Source organism: Opisthocomus hoazin, chromosome 11 (assembly GCF_030867145.1).
Source record: "Opisthocomus hoazin isolate bOpiHoa1 chromosome 11, bOpiHoa1.hap1, whole genome shotgun sequence".
NCBI lineage: Eukaryota > Metazoa > Chordata > Aves > Opisthocomiformes > Opisthocomidae > Opisthocomus > Opisthocomus hoazin.
Genome location: NC_134424.1, coordinates 10,636,143 through 10,654,990, shown reverse-complemented (window position 1 = coordinate 10,654,990; position 18,848 = coordinate 10,636,143). Strand labels below are relative to the sequence as shown.

At 37.7% G+C, this 18,848-nt stretch overlaps 1 protein-coding gene across 1 annotated transcript in view; it reads left to right on the top strand.

Moving 5' to 3' along the window:
• The window catches only part of PRKAR2A (protein kinase cAMP-dependent type II regulatory subunit alpha), a 65,716-nt gene that overhangs the window by 18,340 nt on the left and 28,528 nt on the right, over window positions 1-18,848 (top strand). Inside the window, exon 2 of the mRNA XM_075433083.1 lies at window positions 7,154-7,189. Within this exon, the coding sequence (XP_075289198.1) occupies window positions 7,154-7,189 (36 nt within the window). The remainder of the gene's footprint in view (window positions 1-7,153; window positions 7,190-18,848) is intronic.

Genomic DNA, 18,848 nt, shown 5'->3' with positions numbered 1-18,848 from the left:
TCAGTAGTAGTTACTGCATTCTTTCTATCAAAGGGTTTCCAGAAAACTCTGCAAGCAAGGATCAGGGACTCGTTTAAGATCAGGCTTCCAGACAGTGTTTTTCCATTTTGTTCAGTAATTTTTAAATTCAAATTAAAAAATCAATTAAATTGGAGACCACGATGTGTTGCAACTTTTGTTTGTATACTTTATTGTCTCTTGCCACTGATGCGAGCTATTTTTAAATACTGGGAAAGAAAAGGTATCTATGTCACTATTAGCTCTCCTGTAGCAGAGAGGAAAACAGCGTTTAGTATTAATGTAATTTTTGTTATTCTTTTCCAACTTATTAGATGTAAAAGTCTCTTACAGAAAAGTGTGTGTGTACACAGACAATCCTGGACCACGGTTTCCATTTTTCTGCCTTTTTTTTTCCTGTTCCACGCTCCCTCTCTTTGTCCTCTGAAAGCACTTGCTTCCTCCCTAGTGTTCCCTGACCTTTTGTCTTGCTGCGAATATCTGGCATGCTTCAGTTGACACCATTAGAATCTCTCTTGCCAGTCTCTAACCAGGTTCTGAGTTTCCATCCCCTTCTCGGGGGGGGAGGGGAATAGAAGGAAAAAAAATTGGCACCCATAAAACTGTTGTCCATTTCTGTCTGTTTTGCTTTTCTGAAAGACTGTTAAGTTCCAGAACTTCCTCTGAAAAAACTGTGGTAGTTTATAGCCCCACTCACGCTCCCCACCTTATCAAGCAGAGGTCTGGAAGGGGGAAGTGGAATTTGCCACTGTCCAGCAGGGACACCCTGAAGGAAATCGTGGATATGTAACTGTTACATTAGTAATAGTCACAGGGAACCCCATTATTTTATTTATCTCGTGAAAAACATGTTCAGATTTGCATTTATTAAAGTGCAATTGCATATCTGATGATAAACGTCTTGTTTCTGCTATAGCATTACTTTTTAATTACTAGAAATCCTAAAAAGTTGATACGTGAATCTTAAAATTTTCTCACAGTTGTGATGGTTCATATTCATGTAAGTCCATTAACATCTCGGTGTGTAGAGGAACAGTTTGACAGCTGGAGTCTAGCACTTCCTTATCATAACTTGATATAACATTCCATAGAGACAGTCACGCCTCAGATTTCTGCTCCTCTCTGCTGCTGGTATTTCAGCTTTAATAGTTTACAGTGTCAACTCACATGTTGTTTGGGTAATCTTAATTGACTTGTTAAATATGCACAGTTTACATTCTGTTTCTCTTTTTGTCTCTGTTCACACAGGGTGATTGCGTGCCGTGATTCAGTGGGAAAGTACTCTGGAAATCACTGATTTCTGCTAATTTGTTTTAATACAGCTGGTGTTTTATGCCTATGCTCTCTGAACTCTGAGTACTATGCTACTGAATGTATGCAACCTATTATAAACCTTAGTCCATCTTTCATCAGGAAACCTTCAAAAAATTGAGTTGATTAGTGTTACACGGAAGTTCTGTATTAAATTTTTGTATGCGCAATAGCTTGACTTAGTCTGTTGCTATAAATTATATCCAGTATCAGGAACAATCAGCACGCGGGGATTTTTTTCCCCCCAATTGTAATTAGAAAGTGTTCACAGGTCCTAGTAAAAAGAAAAGTGCTTGTGGAGAAAGAGAAATAAAGTTTTCAAGGTATCCAGTACAGAGTGGTAACATCTGGTGCTCCAAGCTGGAATGTCAGTTCTTCTTTTGTCCCTGAATATTTTCCTGTGGCCCTGAACTGATCGTTTGAGTTTTATTTATCCTTTCTGTAATAATTAAATGTTCTTAGTATATGTAAGAAGAGAATAGCAGCAGCTAGGAGAATGATTGTTGTAATTTTTCTGTTCATTTCAAGCTTTAGTGTCTTCTGTAACTGTACAATGCTTATGAGTAGTATAGAGGAATAATAGAGAAATAATATACTATTTTGGTAGTAGTGTAACTTTTAACAAGCTTGCTGGTGTTGCTTACCAGTCACTTTTGAGTACACTGACAAAGAAGGGATCCCACACACAAGAAAAGCATTCTTTTAGATTTGATTTGTAAAGTTGGAGAACGCTTTTACTGTCACTTGTTCGGCTTAAATACTTTAATTGTTGGTTTGGTTTTGAAAGCAGGGGTAAAAATAAAAGGTAGTATCTGTGTCCCTTTATATACTTTTTCACCTACGGGGCTGAGTTTTAACACCTGCATATAACCGTAGTCAAACCTCTTTTAAGTTTAGCATGGTGAGCCAAAATCCAGCATCAGATATGTCAAAGAAAATCTCAGTGCCAAAGCAAACTGAAGAATACTGGAGAAATTAATGATTTTTTCACTTTTGGAAAGTATTTACAAAATAATAATAATAATGATAAAATTATATTTGTGGTCAGTGTTTCCCAGCATTATCACATACCAGTCTCTGTTTCTGAAATTTTTATCCCTAAATTTGCAAGTAAGAAAACCAAATGAAGTGGAGCCATTAAGAGGTGTTAGGGTAGCTGCATGGCAGTAGTGCTGTTTGCTGTTTGATAGAAGGTGTATTTGTGAATTTAAGTAATGGAATGTACAGTATTGATTTATTAATGCAAATGATTCAAATATTTTTTATTAAATAAATAGAATGACATCTTTACTTTGAGGAAGGTTGTGCAGTCTTGTATTAGCAAATATGTAGGTGACTAAATATTGCAGAATTAGCTGATTGAAGGTAGCATAAAATGTTTTTGAAATTGGGAAGCTGAGCACCTTTATAGCATTGTTTGCCTTTGAGTGTTTATGATATGATGTGGTATTCTTTTATATATATATATATATATATATATATATATATATATATATGAATGAATGTGCACTGTTTGGTTTTTTTTTTCTTTTTTTCCCCAGTGCAGGAAAAGGAGAATGATGAGTGAGGTTAAGTGATACTGACATAAAGTCAATAACTACTTATTTAGTAAGCATTTGATTTAAACTGGAGGACTGACTGGTTCCAGAAATTGCAGTTGTAAATAAAAAAGAATCCTACAGCCAGAAACCTGTAGTGTTTCCAATCTGTAACAGTCCCTATTAAGTGTTCCTGTCTAGTGCTTAATTGGGTCTGTGCCTCAGGACAGTATGGAAAATACACACATGTTCAGCAGACGTTTCTGATTTTTTCTTAGAACAGTGGAGTAGGATGGCTGTCCTGAGTCAGTTCTGGCACAGCTGTGGAATGCACAACTTGATCTGCCTTTCCACTGCTGGTGTCACTTGCCTTTGGCTGCCAGGGAGGAAATTGGGCTGTTTTGGTCTCTTCTGGTACAATGGTTTAATTTACCTCAGTTTTGTTGTGTTTACCCAATTACTGGGTCTTGGCTCCCAGGAGCCAAGTAAAAGCAGGGACTGTGCCAAAGGTATGAGACGTTTTGAACTTGAATTTTGCTGTACCTGAGATTTTGACATGATGGAGTGTTTGAAATACAATCATCTTGCAGAAAAAGCTTTTAATCTTGTTAGAATTTCAGCTATTACCCTAAAACTGGCCTGAGACATGGCCCATTGGTGCACAGGAGGGAAGTTCTAAATGCGACTATAAAAAAATGAATTATTCCCTGTTTCAAAGTACTTTCTTTTTATTGTTGAAGATACCAGCTCTACTGAGTGGGTACCAGCTTGGTGTGTTGGATTCACTGTGTTCTTCTTACAGCATAGGCAGACGTGTGCTCTAATGGCTGTGCTAGTGTAAGAGATTACTATTAGTGTAGCTATCACTGTTGCTTTAAATTGGATGCCCTTTACTGTTCAGTCTAGGAAATAGGCTGGGTTAACCATAAATGTATTATTCCCTTCTGTTCCATCTAATTTTTAATAATCTGTCCACAGACTAATCTAGGTGTATGTGGGACCTTCATGAGTTGCTCTCTCAGCAGGCTGTTCTCTGTGTACTTCCAGTGACAAAACACAAGGATGCCATAGGAGTGGCTATAATGTCTGTGCAACACTGAAAATAGCCATAAACAAAGAAAGCTTTTCACTGGTAAGCCAGAACAAAGGAAAATGCTAATCTTCTGTAGTAGGAAATGTTAGATTTTATCTCTTTAGCATAAAAAGAGTCATCTTCTGACAACATCTAAAAGTGAACCTGAAATTTTATACGTGTTAAAACTGTCACTGGTGTAAGAAAAGCAAACTATCATTTTAATCTTAAAAGCTTCGTGGAGGCAGAATAATAGTGCTCTCATAACTGTCCTTAAAAGGTTATGTTTTTTTCTCTCATTTTTAACACTGTGGAAAACTTGATGCTGTTTTGATGACACTGAACTCTGCTATGGGATAAAATAATCAAGATTCTAAAAGAAGCCATAGTCTTTGAAAAGTGGATTTTTTTCCTGTGGCACCCAAAGTATGTCAGAGTTTTCTGTAGTATATTAACTTTTAATGTCTTTGAACAGAACTGCTCTTAAACATGATAAGAAATGGGTGTAGTAGTCAAAAGGTGGAGAAGAAAATCTGGGTGTTCAGGACAGTGCCTGAAATAAAATCAAGTATTTACTTATGGTGTTGATTAAAAGTATCTGAATCTGTGTTTGAGACTAGTTCATCATTTAATTGAGACTGTTCTGAACTAGAGGAGGTACTTTTACTGCAAACTTACAAAATTATGCTTTGAATTTAGTATTCCTCTTGTAATAAATCACTTTGTAGTGAGAACTGAACTAATTGGTTTTGGCCCTCTTGTTCTTCAGTATCTTAGAACTGGTAGGCATTTGTCTGTGTCTCTAGACAAGTAGTAGTGAGTTTTCCTGTTTCTTAATATCCAAATTTGCTTCGCAACTTCGAGTAGTTACTTAGTTAAAGTAGCTCTATAAACTAGAGATCAGAATGAATGTACTGTTGCTGAGCAAATGAATGTCTAGAGCAGTATTCTGTCGCCACTGGTGGCCACAGGCAGGCCCATGTGGGAACATTAAGAACAGGGAAAAATGTATAAACTTTTTCAGTTTGTGGAGTTGCATGAGTTTGTTGTTCATTTAATAAACCTGAATGGGTCTCTGTTCCAAATACCTATCTCCCTTTAAGGTGATAAAAAAAACTTCTTGCATCCATGGTGTCCTTTGACAAGGGAAATATATGCTGCGCTTACTTGCAGGAAGGGTTGCTGCTGTCAACAATTTCTTAAAGGTTTGAAAATAGTTTCCTGAATTCTCAGGTTTACCATTCAGTATTTGCAACCTCTTCAAGCTTGATGTATGAAAAACTGCGTCAATGTTATTTTTATAAGGATTATGCTGTGTTATAGAAGTCTAGGTCTCAATCTAAACTGTAAAATTCAAAATAATCATGCATTTAATCCTTAGCTTTTTATTAAGCTGAGCATTGTCTACTTGTTGATAGATTTGGCTGAAAACTCTGTGGAGTTAGCCTGATTATTTTTCCCCTCAACCTCTTCTGTCTTCTGATCTCTATCATTACAAAAGAATACATGATAACAATTTTAATCTTGTTTTTTCTGATATTATTCTCAGTTGTGTGTTTTAATATAGACACTGGCAGGTTGTAAATGCTCAAAAGAAGCTGAGTTCTTGTATATTTGCTTAAGAAAGCATTGTTCATATTCTGGTGGTGCTAAGATACTCAAAAGTTTAACTTCTAAGAAATGATGGGATTATTAAGATTTTGTTAGCGTGCGTTTAAAAAATGTGGCTCCGAGGCACATGCTTTGATGTGGTATGAAGGCTCATCTAATTGTCAGATGTTTAAAGAATGGAATAGAAAGGTCACTGGTTGTATCAGGAAAAATGCAATTATCAGTTGAGGGGAAGAGGAACGGGAAAGCATGAAGCGTTCAAAATAAAATACTTTTGTTAGTGGTGAAGGGGAGTGTGGTATTTTGGTTTTGTTCTGAGTGAAGTTTTACAGGTTGATTGTTTTTTTGGTGTTGAGACTGAAGCAACTCACAAAGACAGTAACTTGGTTACAGTGGAGGGGGGAAGAATAATCTTTACGAAAGATTTGCGTAACGTCAAAATGCACGTGAATAGTAAAAGTCAGGAAGTTCATCCCAAATTAGAGATGAAGTTTAAATACCTTGTATACCTAACAGCATGAGCAAAGAAGCAGTGAAACAATGGATCCTCCATTTCCAGATTTTTTCAATTTTAATGTGTGCCCTTATGGAAGATAGCTTTGGTAAGGGAAAGGTGACTGGAGTTAGTACAGGAGACTGCCTGAACAGTTACATAGAATCATAGCGTGCTTTGGGTTGGAAGGGACCTTGAGAGGCCATCTAGCCCAACCCCCCTGCAGTGAGCAGGGACATCTTCAACTAGACCAGGTTACTTGGAGCCTCGTCCAACCTGGTCTTGAGCGTTTCCAGGGATGGGGCCTCCACTAGTTCTCTGGGCAACCTGTTCCAGTGTTTCACCACCCTTACTGTAAAAAATTTTCTTCCTTGTATCTAGTCTAAATCTACTCTCTCTTGGTTTAAAGCCATTGCTCCTTGTCCTATCACAACAAGCCCTGCTGAAAATATTTTTCCATCTTTCCTATAAGCCCGTTCAGGTAGTGGCAGGCTGCTCTAAGGTCTCCCTGCAGCCTTCTCCTCTCCAGGCTGAACAGCCCCAGCTCTCTCAGCCTTTCCTCATAGGAGAGGTGCTCCAGCCCCCGGATCATCTTTGTGGCCTCCTCTGGACCTGCTCCACCAGGTCCGTGTCCTTCTTGTGCTGGGGGCTCAAGCACACATGGCTTGTGTTATATAGGAGTATGGAATGGTTTAGCTAGTAAGTTCCATCAGATTTTGATCCGTGTTAAGTAGGTATAGCTAACTTAAAGTGCTTTGTAATGTTTTGTAATATTGCTAATTAAAATGGGCTTGGGAATTGATGAGAAGTTAAGATTGGGTAACCTCTGTAAAGGGTATTTTTTTTTCCGAATTGGGTAAAAAAACCCCAAAACTGCCTACCCTCCATCTTAGCACGTAATGGCCTTCTGGAAAATCAAGGTTAGCCGTGAATAAACACTTAGTGGCTGGCCAGTAAATGGATGAAAGCTTTGTATTGAACCATTTGTAATTTTTTTTAAGAGATTTTTATGGGATTTGTGTAGTAAAAATGTATCTAGATTATTCGAGATTATGACTTTGCATTTGTAATAATAAACAGCATTTTAATTTTGATTTGTTTATTTTGCAGCTCCAGTTGTTAACCGATACAACAGAAGAGTATCAGGTATGATTTCCTTTTAAGAATGTAATGTTTCTGGAAAAAAGTTATGAAATGTTTATTTGACTAAAGATATTACATTAAAAATGACCACACTCTTCATCACTGCCTTATTTCTCATACTACTTGCAGTATTTTTATTTGAAATAATGAGAATTGTTTCTTAATTCACTGTAGAAACCAGTGGGCAACACACTGAAAGTAGTTTAGAAAACAGTTTTGTAGGTGATCAGACTGTTGAAGCAACTTCAGCAATCGTAATTATTCTGTCCAGAAAATCTTCCCGGAACTTCTATGCAACATAATAATTATGGCAAAGGCTTACTTTGTGCCTTGAAAGAAGTGGCAGCTTCTTTCCACTGAAACACATCTCCTAACCTTCCATGTTGCTAAGAATTTTATCTCTGGTTAGAATACAGAAATATGGGGGAGTGGGGGGTGTCCCCGCTTTGTGTTGTTTTAGTCCTTACTTCTGCAGCTGTTACTTAAAGTTGTTGAATTTGTGGCTGTTCATTTGTTCTGAAGACACAGATTATACTTTTTTGCTTGTTTGTTTTGTATCTTAATATGAAATGCTTTAATGGGTAGCTGTTGTTCCCAACAAATTCTTTTTAAAGTTGTTTTTGAACAGTATCGTGTGAACAAAATGTTGTGTGTAGATGAGAAGGCATTGTATTATGTTCTCATTTGAGGTGCGGTATGGATTGCTTTGCTTATGTTACTTTTTTATTCAAATATTTAATTGCAACATTTAGCTGGTCAAGAAAATGGTTATGGTTCTGATCTGAAAAATGTCTTTGTAAAAATGTCAGTGTGTTTAATGTTTTGTCCCTAGTTTTCAGTTCAAGTCTATTCAGTTTGTAACTTGTGTATATTATCTGATATGTTATTTGGTATGATAGTTATGGAGGTGCATTATAATATATATATGGTTTGTGAATATATATGAGAGAAAAACTTATTTAATTTTAACTACAAAATGCCTTATACCTGTGCAGTTCAGTTGCTTTACTACTAGTTGCTTGGGTATGATTAAGGGTGTGACTCTGTATTTATGCCACTACATATAAGTAATTGTGAGCATAATGAGAACTTCGTAATTCTTCAAAATTGACAGTGCTGGTAGTTCTAGTGTATGATCAGGTGAGAAATTTAGGCAAGAAAAAATATATCTTGAATGATGGGGTTTGATACTCTGATAGTAAATATTTGTGGTCATACATTGTGAAGTATCTTAATCTGGAGAGTCCCAAGACATTTTCATTTCTCTGCTAATTAAACTAGTCCTTCCTGAAACCTGCTGACGGAGTAAAATCTTACAAATGAGAAGTGAATACTTCTCAGATTTAAATTTAAATAAAGGCTGAATTGTTCCCGAAGTTAAGAAGTTGAGCCTTAATCAGAGGGTAGTTGTAATCTTCTTGACTCTTCAGTGCTGAAACACAATATTGGTGCTCTCATAGTACTGAGCTACTCTTAGTTAAAAAATAGATTCCTTAATTGAAGGGGTCTAAAGGTTAATGTGAACAACTAAACAGCAAATGTAAAATTGAATTGCTAACATGCAATTAGATTAAGGAGGACTGTTTAGATGCTTAATAACACTACTGCTCCAAGAACAGCTACAATAATTCAGAGTTTCATGTTGGAATTCTTATAGAGACAAACATTGATAGAATATGTATATTTTACTGTGTGTTAAATACTTTTCACGTTAAAAAAAAATTTTGTTTCCACTTTCTATATATACAATGTGCAAATCATAATCAGGGTAGGATTTGTTAAAATGCAAAGGAGATGTGAAGAGCACCCATGCATATACAGGGAGACCCTATTTTCCTTCTCTTGGCAAGATAAGTACAGAAACCTGCTGGTTTGGGATGTGGGGGGGGGTGGCTTGGTTGGTTGGGCTGGTTTTTGCACTCCATACCTGCTGTGTGTGTCAAGAAGTTACCCAGATAGGAACAAGACCGGCATTTGGCTGTCTAGGGAATTACAGCATTGCTCTCGTTCAGTAGGTCAAGAATGAAAGTCAGAAAAAAATAATTCTAATTAAAGGAAAAGATAATAAAGTAATTGTCTACGTTACACATTAGGACAGACTAATAATCGTTCTGGTAAACCATTCAACTAAATGTATGTTCTTGGAGACTAACAATTGTTTATAACCCTCTGTTACACATAGTAGTTACAGAATCTATTTTTAAACTGCTTTGTTAATGTCCTGAATGTTGAATTTGGAGTGTTTACTCCTGGTCACTTGTGATTAGCTGCCTAAAGATAACCATATGATCATGATTCCCTTGATGCACTAATGCAAATTCTAAGAATACATGAACCTATAGAAGAAATCTGTTGTAATGGTTACTGAACTGTCATTTAGGTGTTTGTTTTTAGTTACGAAACATCTGAACCTGGGGCTCTTGACTGTAGTGGCAAATATTGCTTTAATGATTGTAAATATTTAGCTGTCATTCTTGAAGACTTACTCAAAATATGAGTTTTCTGACCTATGGTGAGAGTTGGTCAGGAAGTTTATTTTTGTGCTTTTTGAAAACTTTGAGCAAATTGGTTTAATTCCATCTTATGAAATACATCAGTAAAAAACTGCAAGAAATCGGGATTGAAGAAAACTACTTGACAAATGGCTATTTAGTGGAAAGGTCAGGCTGACCCTGTACATTAAAACATACCTTGTTTATATTCTTTTTGTCCAGAAGAACAAATTTTATTTCTACATTTCTCAAATCATTGACCAAAAGTGATGATACTGCTTTCATATCCCATAAGTGATAGTAGTACATTCTCACATACTACTTCATCTTTCTCACCCTGTAGTGCTGGGAACATGGGGATTCATCCTGCTCACTTATGCTCCCCATTTCTGCAATGTTTGCTACTTATTCATCTCCTAGGCTGATGCGTTCCCTGAGGGGGAGGGAGTGTTGGCACTAAACTCTTCCAGGCGATTCGACAGCCATAAAGGCTCTGCAGGGAATCCCGTTTGCTTCTTGACTAGAGAAACTTGGCTTTGTGTGCTGGTCAGGGATTCAGCCAGCAAAGCAGGGGTCCGTGGCTGGGATAGCGAGAAACACCATAGACTCTGCAGGGAGGGTCATCTTGAAGAGGGGAACTTATCTAATCATGCTCACGGAATTATTTATAGAAGTGCAGAGTGGTAAAGTAGTGCTCTTGTGAAGAGAAATAGCCTTTTCCAGGAAATGCTAGGAGGGAGAAAGAGAAATGAGAGCTTGATGTTCCCCTAGAAATTCATGTAATGGCTAGATTACTTGTGTGTGGCATGTTTGGCCGTGTAACATGTTGAGGTTCCATGGCGTGCGTACAAACTGCAAGCATTGTGTTGCTCAGTTCTAATTTGTGTGCAAGCTGGTGGCTGACTTGATTGAAATGATCCTCTGTTTGCAAAATCATAAGCTATCCCTATGTAGAAACTTAAAAGAAAAAAAAACAACGCAACCCACTAATTGTAAAATCTCCTAGCTATCAGATGCCGTAGACTATGGTGCCATGGGCAGTTCAGTGCTAATTACCCAGCAGAGCAGCCTGCTTGCTGCTGCTTTAAGTGAATTAGCAACGTTGGAGCCTGCTAGGGTTACGAGGCTTGCCGACTGACTCAGTCTGCCCAGGCTTGGTTTGTATGGCCTCAGAACCATACAGATCCTTTCCTCCCCAGAGCTGGACTGTGTTGAAATTCATATTTGCTTGATTATGTTTCTTGATCTTCCTCCAAGCATAGGGGCTCCTGACAAACTTCTTGTTAGTCACTTCCTTTTCTGTAGTGAAAGAGTACAGAGAATACCAGTGAGTATCTCAGCCCTTGGTTAGTGACGACAGGGTGCAGGGAGGTGGGAGAAATCAGTGATACCTCCTTTTTCAAGTAATAATATCAGAGCTATTTCAAAACTAGAGGGAAGAGAACATTGATATTTGTCCCACTATAGCAACTGAGAAGTTACATTGAGGAGAATTTTGTTCCTGGCAGTATATGAATGAAAGTTAATTGTGGTTTTGGAATGAAGAGTGTAACGCCTACTACAGTTTCACTTGGGCATAGTTTCTCCTCTTTTAGTTTTAGCATGTTTCATAAAAGTAAAGTTTTTTGCTAGATTCCTGTATTGCCATTTCTAGACACTTGTGATTCATTCCACAGAACACCCACTCCCCAGCAGACTTGCTGACTTCTTCATGAGGTAGAAAAAAATTTATAAAATATGACATCCATACCATACACGATACTGACAGAAGGTTTTAATATGTTCTCCAATTATTGCTATTTATCTGAGTGGCGTGGTATAATTTCTCTGTTGCATATGCCTGTACTCCCTCTTCAATCTTTTATTGGCCTCTGTGGAACAGGAATGGGATTACAGTTTTCACATTCAGCAACTATATAAGAAGAATAATGGAATTATATAATCTAGGGAACTAATATATGATAGTTATTTCCCTAATATTTTTATAGCAGCAAAGTAACCTGACTGTCAGGATCTGTGACTATTTTCATGTTAATGTAAAAAGTAATCAAGTCAACAAGACTTGCTTCAGTCCCTTCAGTAGGGCGGCTTTCAGCAGGGACTCAGTGAAGGGAGAAGGATTAAATCTGCTGTCCCTGAAATCAGGTGCTGAGTCCTCTCCTAAGATAGGATTGCTGAATAAGTGTTTACAGATGTAGAGGATAATTTTGTTTAAATGGTGCTAAATCTTGTTTTCCTGTGTGTAGCAAATATGAACATTGTTGGGGACAATGACATTTAACATTGTGTCCCCAACAAATGCTGGGTTTGGAATCAGTGTTATAGATGTTTCTCTTGCTTCTCTCTAGCAATCTGATATGACAGTATTTTTTTTATCTTCATACAACATTTTAACATGCTATTTTTAGAGGGTATAGGTATAGAATTTTGTATTTGAATGATGTTTAAATCAACGTTCCCTGACAGTTTCTGGTTTTTTCTTTCCTCGTAAGATGAACTTCCATAAGAGGCCTGTGTGACTGTTGGTTCTTCAAACTCACTGGTGGTTCTCCATTTTGACAATAGGGGACTCTTCACCTTCAACTCTTCATTCTTCTGGCTTGTACCAAAGATGAGCAGTCATCTCCTAAAGTAGATATGTTGTTAAAGTCTGATATCTCTCTGGGCTTTCTAGTGAGATACAGCATTTTCCTCACACCCTGGCAAGCTGAGATGTCAGGATATGATAATATTATGCGTAGTAAAATCTTTTTAGTAGGTTTTTTAGCCTTTTAAAATGACAGCTTTAAAAAAAAAATTTCATTTTCTAAGAAAGCTTTTATATTAAGTATTGCCATCCAGCACGTTAGTATTTGGTAAGGAATACAGTTTTAGGTTCCTGTTAAATTATGACATCTAAATAGTAGCAATGAAGCAAGAAGCAACACTTTTTGGGAAGGTTGTTGTGAATATTTTCTCTTGCAGGACACTATCTACTGCTTCAGTGATAAAATCTCATCACTTCAGATCATCAAGGGAGGAAGACTGAGTGATGAACTTTCTCTGTGCCATTCTCTTTGCTTTCTATTTACCAGACTATCTGATGATCAGAGGATGACTTGAAAATCATGATCTCGTTTCTTCTCTTGCAGCTATTTAATGAATTTCTATATTGATTATTCACCATCTTACAAAACTGATGGCATAATAACTTCTGCTGAAAGGTTTTCAGGCAATGATAAGTTGTAAGAGACTGTTGATTTCAAAATTTCAGATGTTTACGAATGGCACAAACGGCTGTCCTGTTTCAACAATCTGATGCTTCTGTCATTTTTGCTAGTCCTAATGATTGCAAAACTGATATCATAACTGGAGTGAAAATAATTCATTTTGAAAAATGTTGATATGAGCAAAAGCCAAGTGTGTGGGATGACAGATGAAAGTGGTGATAAATTGTGTGGGTGCCCTCCTGTGAGAAAATGTCTGAATCATTATTTGTTAAACAAAAAAAAAAAAAGCTCATTTTCTCTGTTTGCGGTATTGGGATTATTTAAAAAATCTTGGCATGTAATTAACATTCAGTGAATAATTGAAAGTTTATTTTTGGAAGTTAACAGTTGTGACTTCACAATTACTTGGTTTCACACTATTGTGAGTAATTCTGCTTGTAATTGCTAGAGAGCATCCGTATTTAAAACTTAAGGGAGTGCAATACTTGATCGGATGAAATCTGATCCAATCTACTCAATGCAAATATAAGCGAATATAAGTGCTACGCTGGAGTAGAATTCATTCCGTTTTCCTCTTCAATTTATTCTTTCTAAATAATTTTTCATGCCTATAGTGTTACATAACGATTACAATTTGTTTATCTGAAGTCAAATATTTTAACTCAAATTAGTTCTTCTTACTAATTGGGAGATTAAGGTATGCACACATTACAGCTATGCGCCTTTATTAAGCAATTTGTGCAGTAAGGACCAGTTTTTCAAAAATATTCTGCTGGCAAAAGGTGCAGGTGATTAACTTTCGTTAATTCTTTTACATTGAAGATCTTCAAAAAACCTACATAAATGCTAGTTCATATATTTAGATACATAAATGCTTCTGAAAATACCAGTCTTCAGCTGATTTTGTAATAAAATTTTATTCTCTCACTTTCTGATGGGTTGGAATTTAGTTTTCTTTTTTGAGGTGAGATGGAAAAGAGGATAATTGCCTCCCCCCCCCCCCGTTTGTTTTGAACCCAAGCTGTTACTTGACATGTGAATTAAAGTCCAAATTGAAATATTCCCACATGGTTTGTTGTGCACGAGAAACTGAAAGCAAAGGCACTGGAGGAAATCTCAAAATGCATGCCACGATGCAAGCTAAAAAGGCAGTTTTATACATAGTGCAAAACACAATGCTGTGGTGTGTGTATATGTGGAGTGACCTCAGGAGTTAGATGTGCTTTGCGTTTTTCTTGTGAATAAATAAGGCAACACTTTAACCCTTTTTAGTATAAAGTTTTAGACAAAGTCAGAGATGTTATGCTATTATACCAATTAATACACTCGTGGCAAGTTTAGGTTGCTGTAGCTTCAGATTAAATGTGAAATTGATTGAACAGTCCATGTGGAGCAGAAAAGTTTAAATGTACCTGATGTAAATACGAAAGGATATCCTACATATTTCAGAAACTTCACTCAGTCATTTTTAACACCAGAACACCTTGGTGAGAACGTGTGTACTTCAAATGATGCAAAGCTTTAGTTAGCATGCTAAAAAACTAGCTACAGGGAATATAATGGTTTAAAGCAATCTCAGGAATTGCTGTGAGCTCTTTTATAGTGCTCTCATTTAGAGACTTAAAATCGAGGCTTGACTTTGGGAGATGGCTTCTGCATGGGTACTTGGCTGCCTGAAGCACTTACCTGATTTGGATTAGCCAGTCTGAATGTGTGTTTTTCCTATGTCTCCAAAATTTGGGATAGGAAGGACTGTAATCTTGTAAAACTCACTAATCTTCTGCAACGGAGAAACACAGAACTAAGCGGTTGGAAGCAAAGCACGCAACTTCTAACTGAGGAAGTTGTGCCTAATGTTAGTTGTTTGCCAGACTGCTTCAACTGTGCATTTCCTGTAAATGAAATCCGTTGGTTCAGTGAAGCCACTGAAGTCTCATCCTGAGATGGTGACTCATCCTGAGGGTGAGTTGCCTCAAATCAAATAGTTATCCCTTCCCCATTACTAGTGATCACCAGAGCATCTGAGTGGCTCCATAGCGGCACAGAAATGGGGGTAGCTGCTGTTTTTTGGCTTTAAGAGTTTGGACAGTAGGTTTCCACATCCCCTGCTGTGCCTGCGTGCCAGGATGGGAAGCGGGCATTTCAAAGCACAGGGACCTGGGGGGCTTCCACAGCATTACTCTGCACTCAATCATTTTGTGTCAAAACCATGCTAGTTTTATATTGTTCACAGTTGCTCCAGGTACATAGGTAATACTTGTTCCATTAGGGGTAATGTGATTTTTAATCTATTTGGATATTCTCTAGAAATCTGGAACAATCATATCTAAGTTTCTGAACTATTCATTTCAGATATGCCTTCTAACACTGACATCCTTCGATTCTCTGTCACGATAGATGTCAGAAAGATGTGGGTAATTTTCATTGCTAAATATCTGCTTTGCTCTAACACACAAGTGCTTCAGTGCACCTTTTCCAAAGATGCTGGGGTTCTTTTAAAATATGTGCCATATGGCAGGTTTAGCAATTCACATATCGTAATTGCAAGTATAAAAACAAAAAATGCCTTGGTCTGGAAACTGAAAGAGAATTGCTTATTTCTAGACTGGAAAAACCACTTTTTTATTCCTCAGCTAGATTCTCTTTCCTACCTACTGTTTGCAACTAAAACCCTGTAAGATACATGCCTTTTGTTGGAAGATACGTATTTGAGCCCTTTCTTGGAACTTGTGTTTTGGTGTAAACCGAGTGTAAAATGAACATTCTCCATGCTGTTTTTAACTGCGATCACTGTGTTTATCAGGCATGTAAACATTTTTGGTTCTTAATTTCTCATTTTATCTGCCTTGGTTATGTAACCATTTAGAAAAGAGGTAGGATTTATGTGATGGGCTAAAACAGAAGATCATTAAAGCAGAAGGCTTACTTCTACAATTGTGAAGCTGTGTGCTCTGAAATAGTAGTAGCATCATGTTTTCCGGGAGACCTTTTTTATGGATGACTATCTCATCAGTAAGGCTCTCTTAGAAGGCTTGAACAAGGTCAGCAGCATGTTTATCCATTTCGGTCTAGTGATTTCTTAACTTGCAAGAATAAGGCTTGCTTCATTTGAATTTCTCAGGCTGCACCACACGGAATAATAATGTATAACTCTAAAATACCCTGCTGCTGTTTGAGGATTTTTGTTTAAATGTAGTAAAGGGAGTTGGAACAGAAGTGGCAAATATTAAATTACCATTTAAGATCTAAGGGGTAATATTTTGGATTTCGTTGTTACCATGTCACAGCTGTGAACTCCTTGGATACTGCCACATGGAAAGCTTTCTTATTTTTAATTAGTCCTCTACCATGATGGAAAGCTTTTTGTTGTTTTTATTTTTCATGTAGACCCACCTCTTACTGCAAGGTCCAGAGCACACTAATGTCTGGTGGGATACTGGGCTCTGCTGTTACCAGTAGAGACATGGGAGCCGCAAGTGCAGGAGCCTGGTTGTGGCTTAGTTAGCAGATGACTTCTGTGAAGTCAGGTAATCTTGTCCCTTGGCTTCTCCAGCTGTACAGCAGAGAGGCTACTTGCAGAGTGCTATATTTAATCCACAGAGTGCTTTCAAAGTAAGTCTTTTGTAAAGTGTAGGATTTCAAATTATCAAAAATTACAGTCTAGGAATGGTGTAGAATTATTGGAGTGTATGCACAAATGTGCATTTAAAGGATCTAGAAGCATGTTATCCAGTTATTTTTGCCAGTGTTTTATTCTATGAAACAAAGTAGCCTCATGACTGTGTTGTTGTTGTTGTTGTTCTGCACTTGGCTTTTGTGAGGTGGGGGGCTATGACACTTTAACCACTTGTGAGCACGTGAAGTGGATGGGTAAGCGTAAAGGTATTAAGTGAAAGTTGTGCCTCTGTGTAACCATACAGTCAACCACATAAAGCAAATACAATGATAAACAGCTGTTGGTTTAATTAAAAAAAAAAAAAAAAAGGCAAATGTCATGTTCATCTGGTTACACCAAGGAGGTAGGAGAAGAGCCCAAGAGAATTCTGTCTGCAGTCGTGCATTGGCACAAGTGTTTTGTTTTAATTGCTCCTGAGTAGGAGGAGGATTTAAATAAAGATATACAGGTTGAGGATTGTATTCTGAAGCTTCCTTGCAGTTCAATAGGATGCCTCTCCCCCCCTCCAATTTGCCTCATACTCTGACAGGAAATGTCTTTCTGTAACCGGTCCCAGGAGTGGGTGCTCTCTCGCTGTGCCTGGTGCTCTGTGCCCCTGCGATGTGTGGGACAGCTTTGGCAAAGCAAGGGCCGGCGGTTACCTTGCGGTGGTTTCCGTGCTAGGTACTGTACGGTGCAGAAGGAGTTAAGCAAAACAACAAATCAAACCCTGAACAAAGCCTACCTAAAAATAATAATTAAGTAGGAATGCATTGTATTATCAGTTTAAAGTGCTTGATGTTTGTGTTTAAAATCTAGTTGAAGCAGTATTGTCTGCATGTGAAGCTTTCATTATATGTATGTAAAGATATAAATCTAAAAGAGACTGTGATTATTTGCTTTCCGCTTATTATTCTGGGTCTTTCATCATTAAAGTTCTCGTTTGCCCCTAGGGAAATGTGATTTTAAATACTTTGCCAAAACTTCCTGTAGTGGAAAAAGAAATTTAATTTGTGGTGGTATCATTTTAATGGCGTTCTGCTGTAATACATTATCTAAGTTGTTTTACTCTGTATCTAATGATAAAGCCTTTTAAATAAACACTTAAACCCAGATTTTTATCAATCTATATGAATTTAGTAAAAATATTTGAAAAAGGCATTCAGAATGTATAAAACAAATGTACATATGGAAGTAGTTGTCAACCAGTTGTCGTAATTTTAAAGGGCTTATTATATTGCCTGTACTTATGCGTCCTGGGAGAAAATGTGTCTGTGGATGTAGGGTTGGATTTCCTGCAAAGAAAAAAAACCACATTATCATAAAAGGTGGCATTTATAATTGATAATGCAGTCTGTTCTGAACTCATGACTGAAACGTAGTATGAGGCAGGAGTGTGTGACACGGGCATTACAGTTTTATCACAAGCCATTGTCACCAGAACTGTTGCATTTCTGTTTTGATAAATTGGATAGAAAACAAGCTGGAGAAGTCGGATTTAGATAATAATACTACTGGAAAGTACCTAAACATACTGAGGGAATGGGTATCAAAGGTTTCTAAAGGCAAGGATAGCAAGCTCTGTTACACATCATCCAGTTCTCTTGAACAGTTGCAATGCCCCAACCTTGCTGCCCCAACGTCGGTCCCGAGCTGTGCCCTGGGGTAGCTTGGAACTGGAGTCGGTCCCTTCGGGCTCTGCCCGTGACCTCGCTTTTCCTATGCTATGGAAGTAGCGGGCTTTGTGAAATGCCAGTAACGTCTATATCAGAGATGGTCCTTTTCAAGTTGAATTAAGGGTATGAGCAAAGCTTTGGGTAAACCACGTGAGCGTTTTCACCTTTCTTCTCCTAAATTACCTGTTGCTGTGTATGTACAACAGCACCGGGAGGCAACACTGGCGGAGCTGGGTGAGGGTGCAGGATCTGAGGGCCTCACAGGCTGATCAGTGTCTCATAGGCTGCTTCACCTGACAAAATGGTCTGTGCAGCTTTGCAGCCTGAGCAGGCTTTGGGACCTTGTGCAGAGCTGCGCCTGAACCTGTAACCCTTGCTGGAGAGAGCTGGTTTGGCACAGCCCTGCTGAGTGACTTTGTATCTTCGTAGTTAATGTGTAACGCAGAATAACTCTGCCTGTGAAGAACCGCGTTGATTTTATTTTAATTTCCTTTTAACATTAAATGAAACTTGAAGCTGTTTCCAGAACTGAAAATCTGTTTTTCCTTTGCTACCTAAATTAATTATTTCTAAATATTTCTCAACTGAAAAATCTTACACTTGATTTGACGTATATGGCTATGCAAGTAG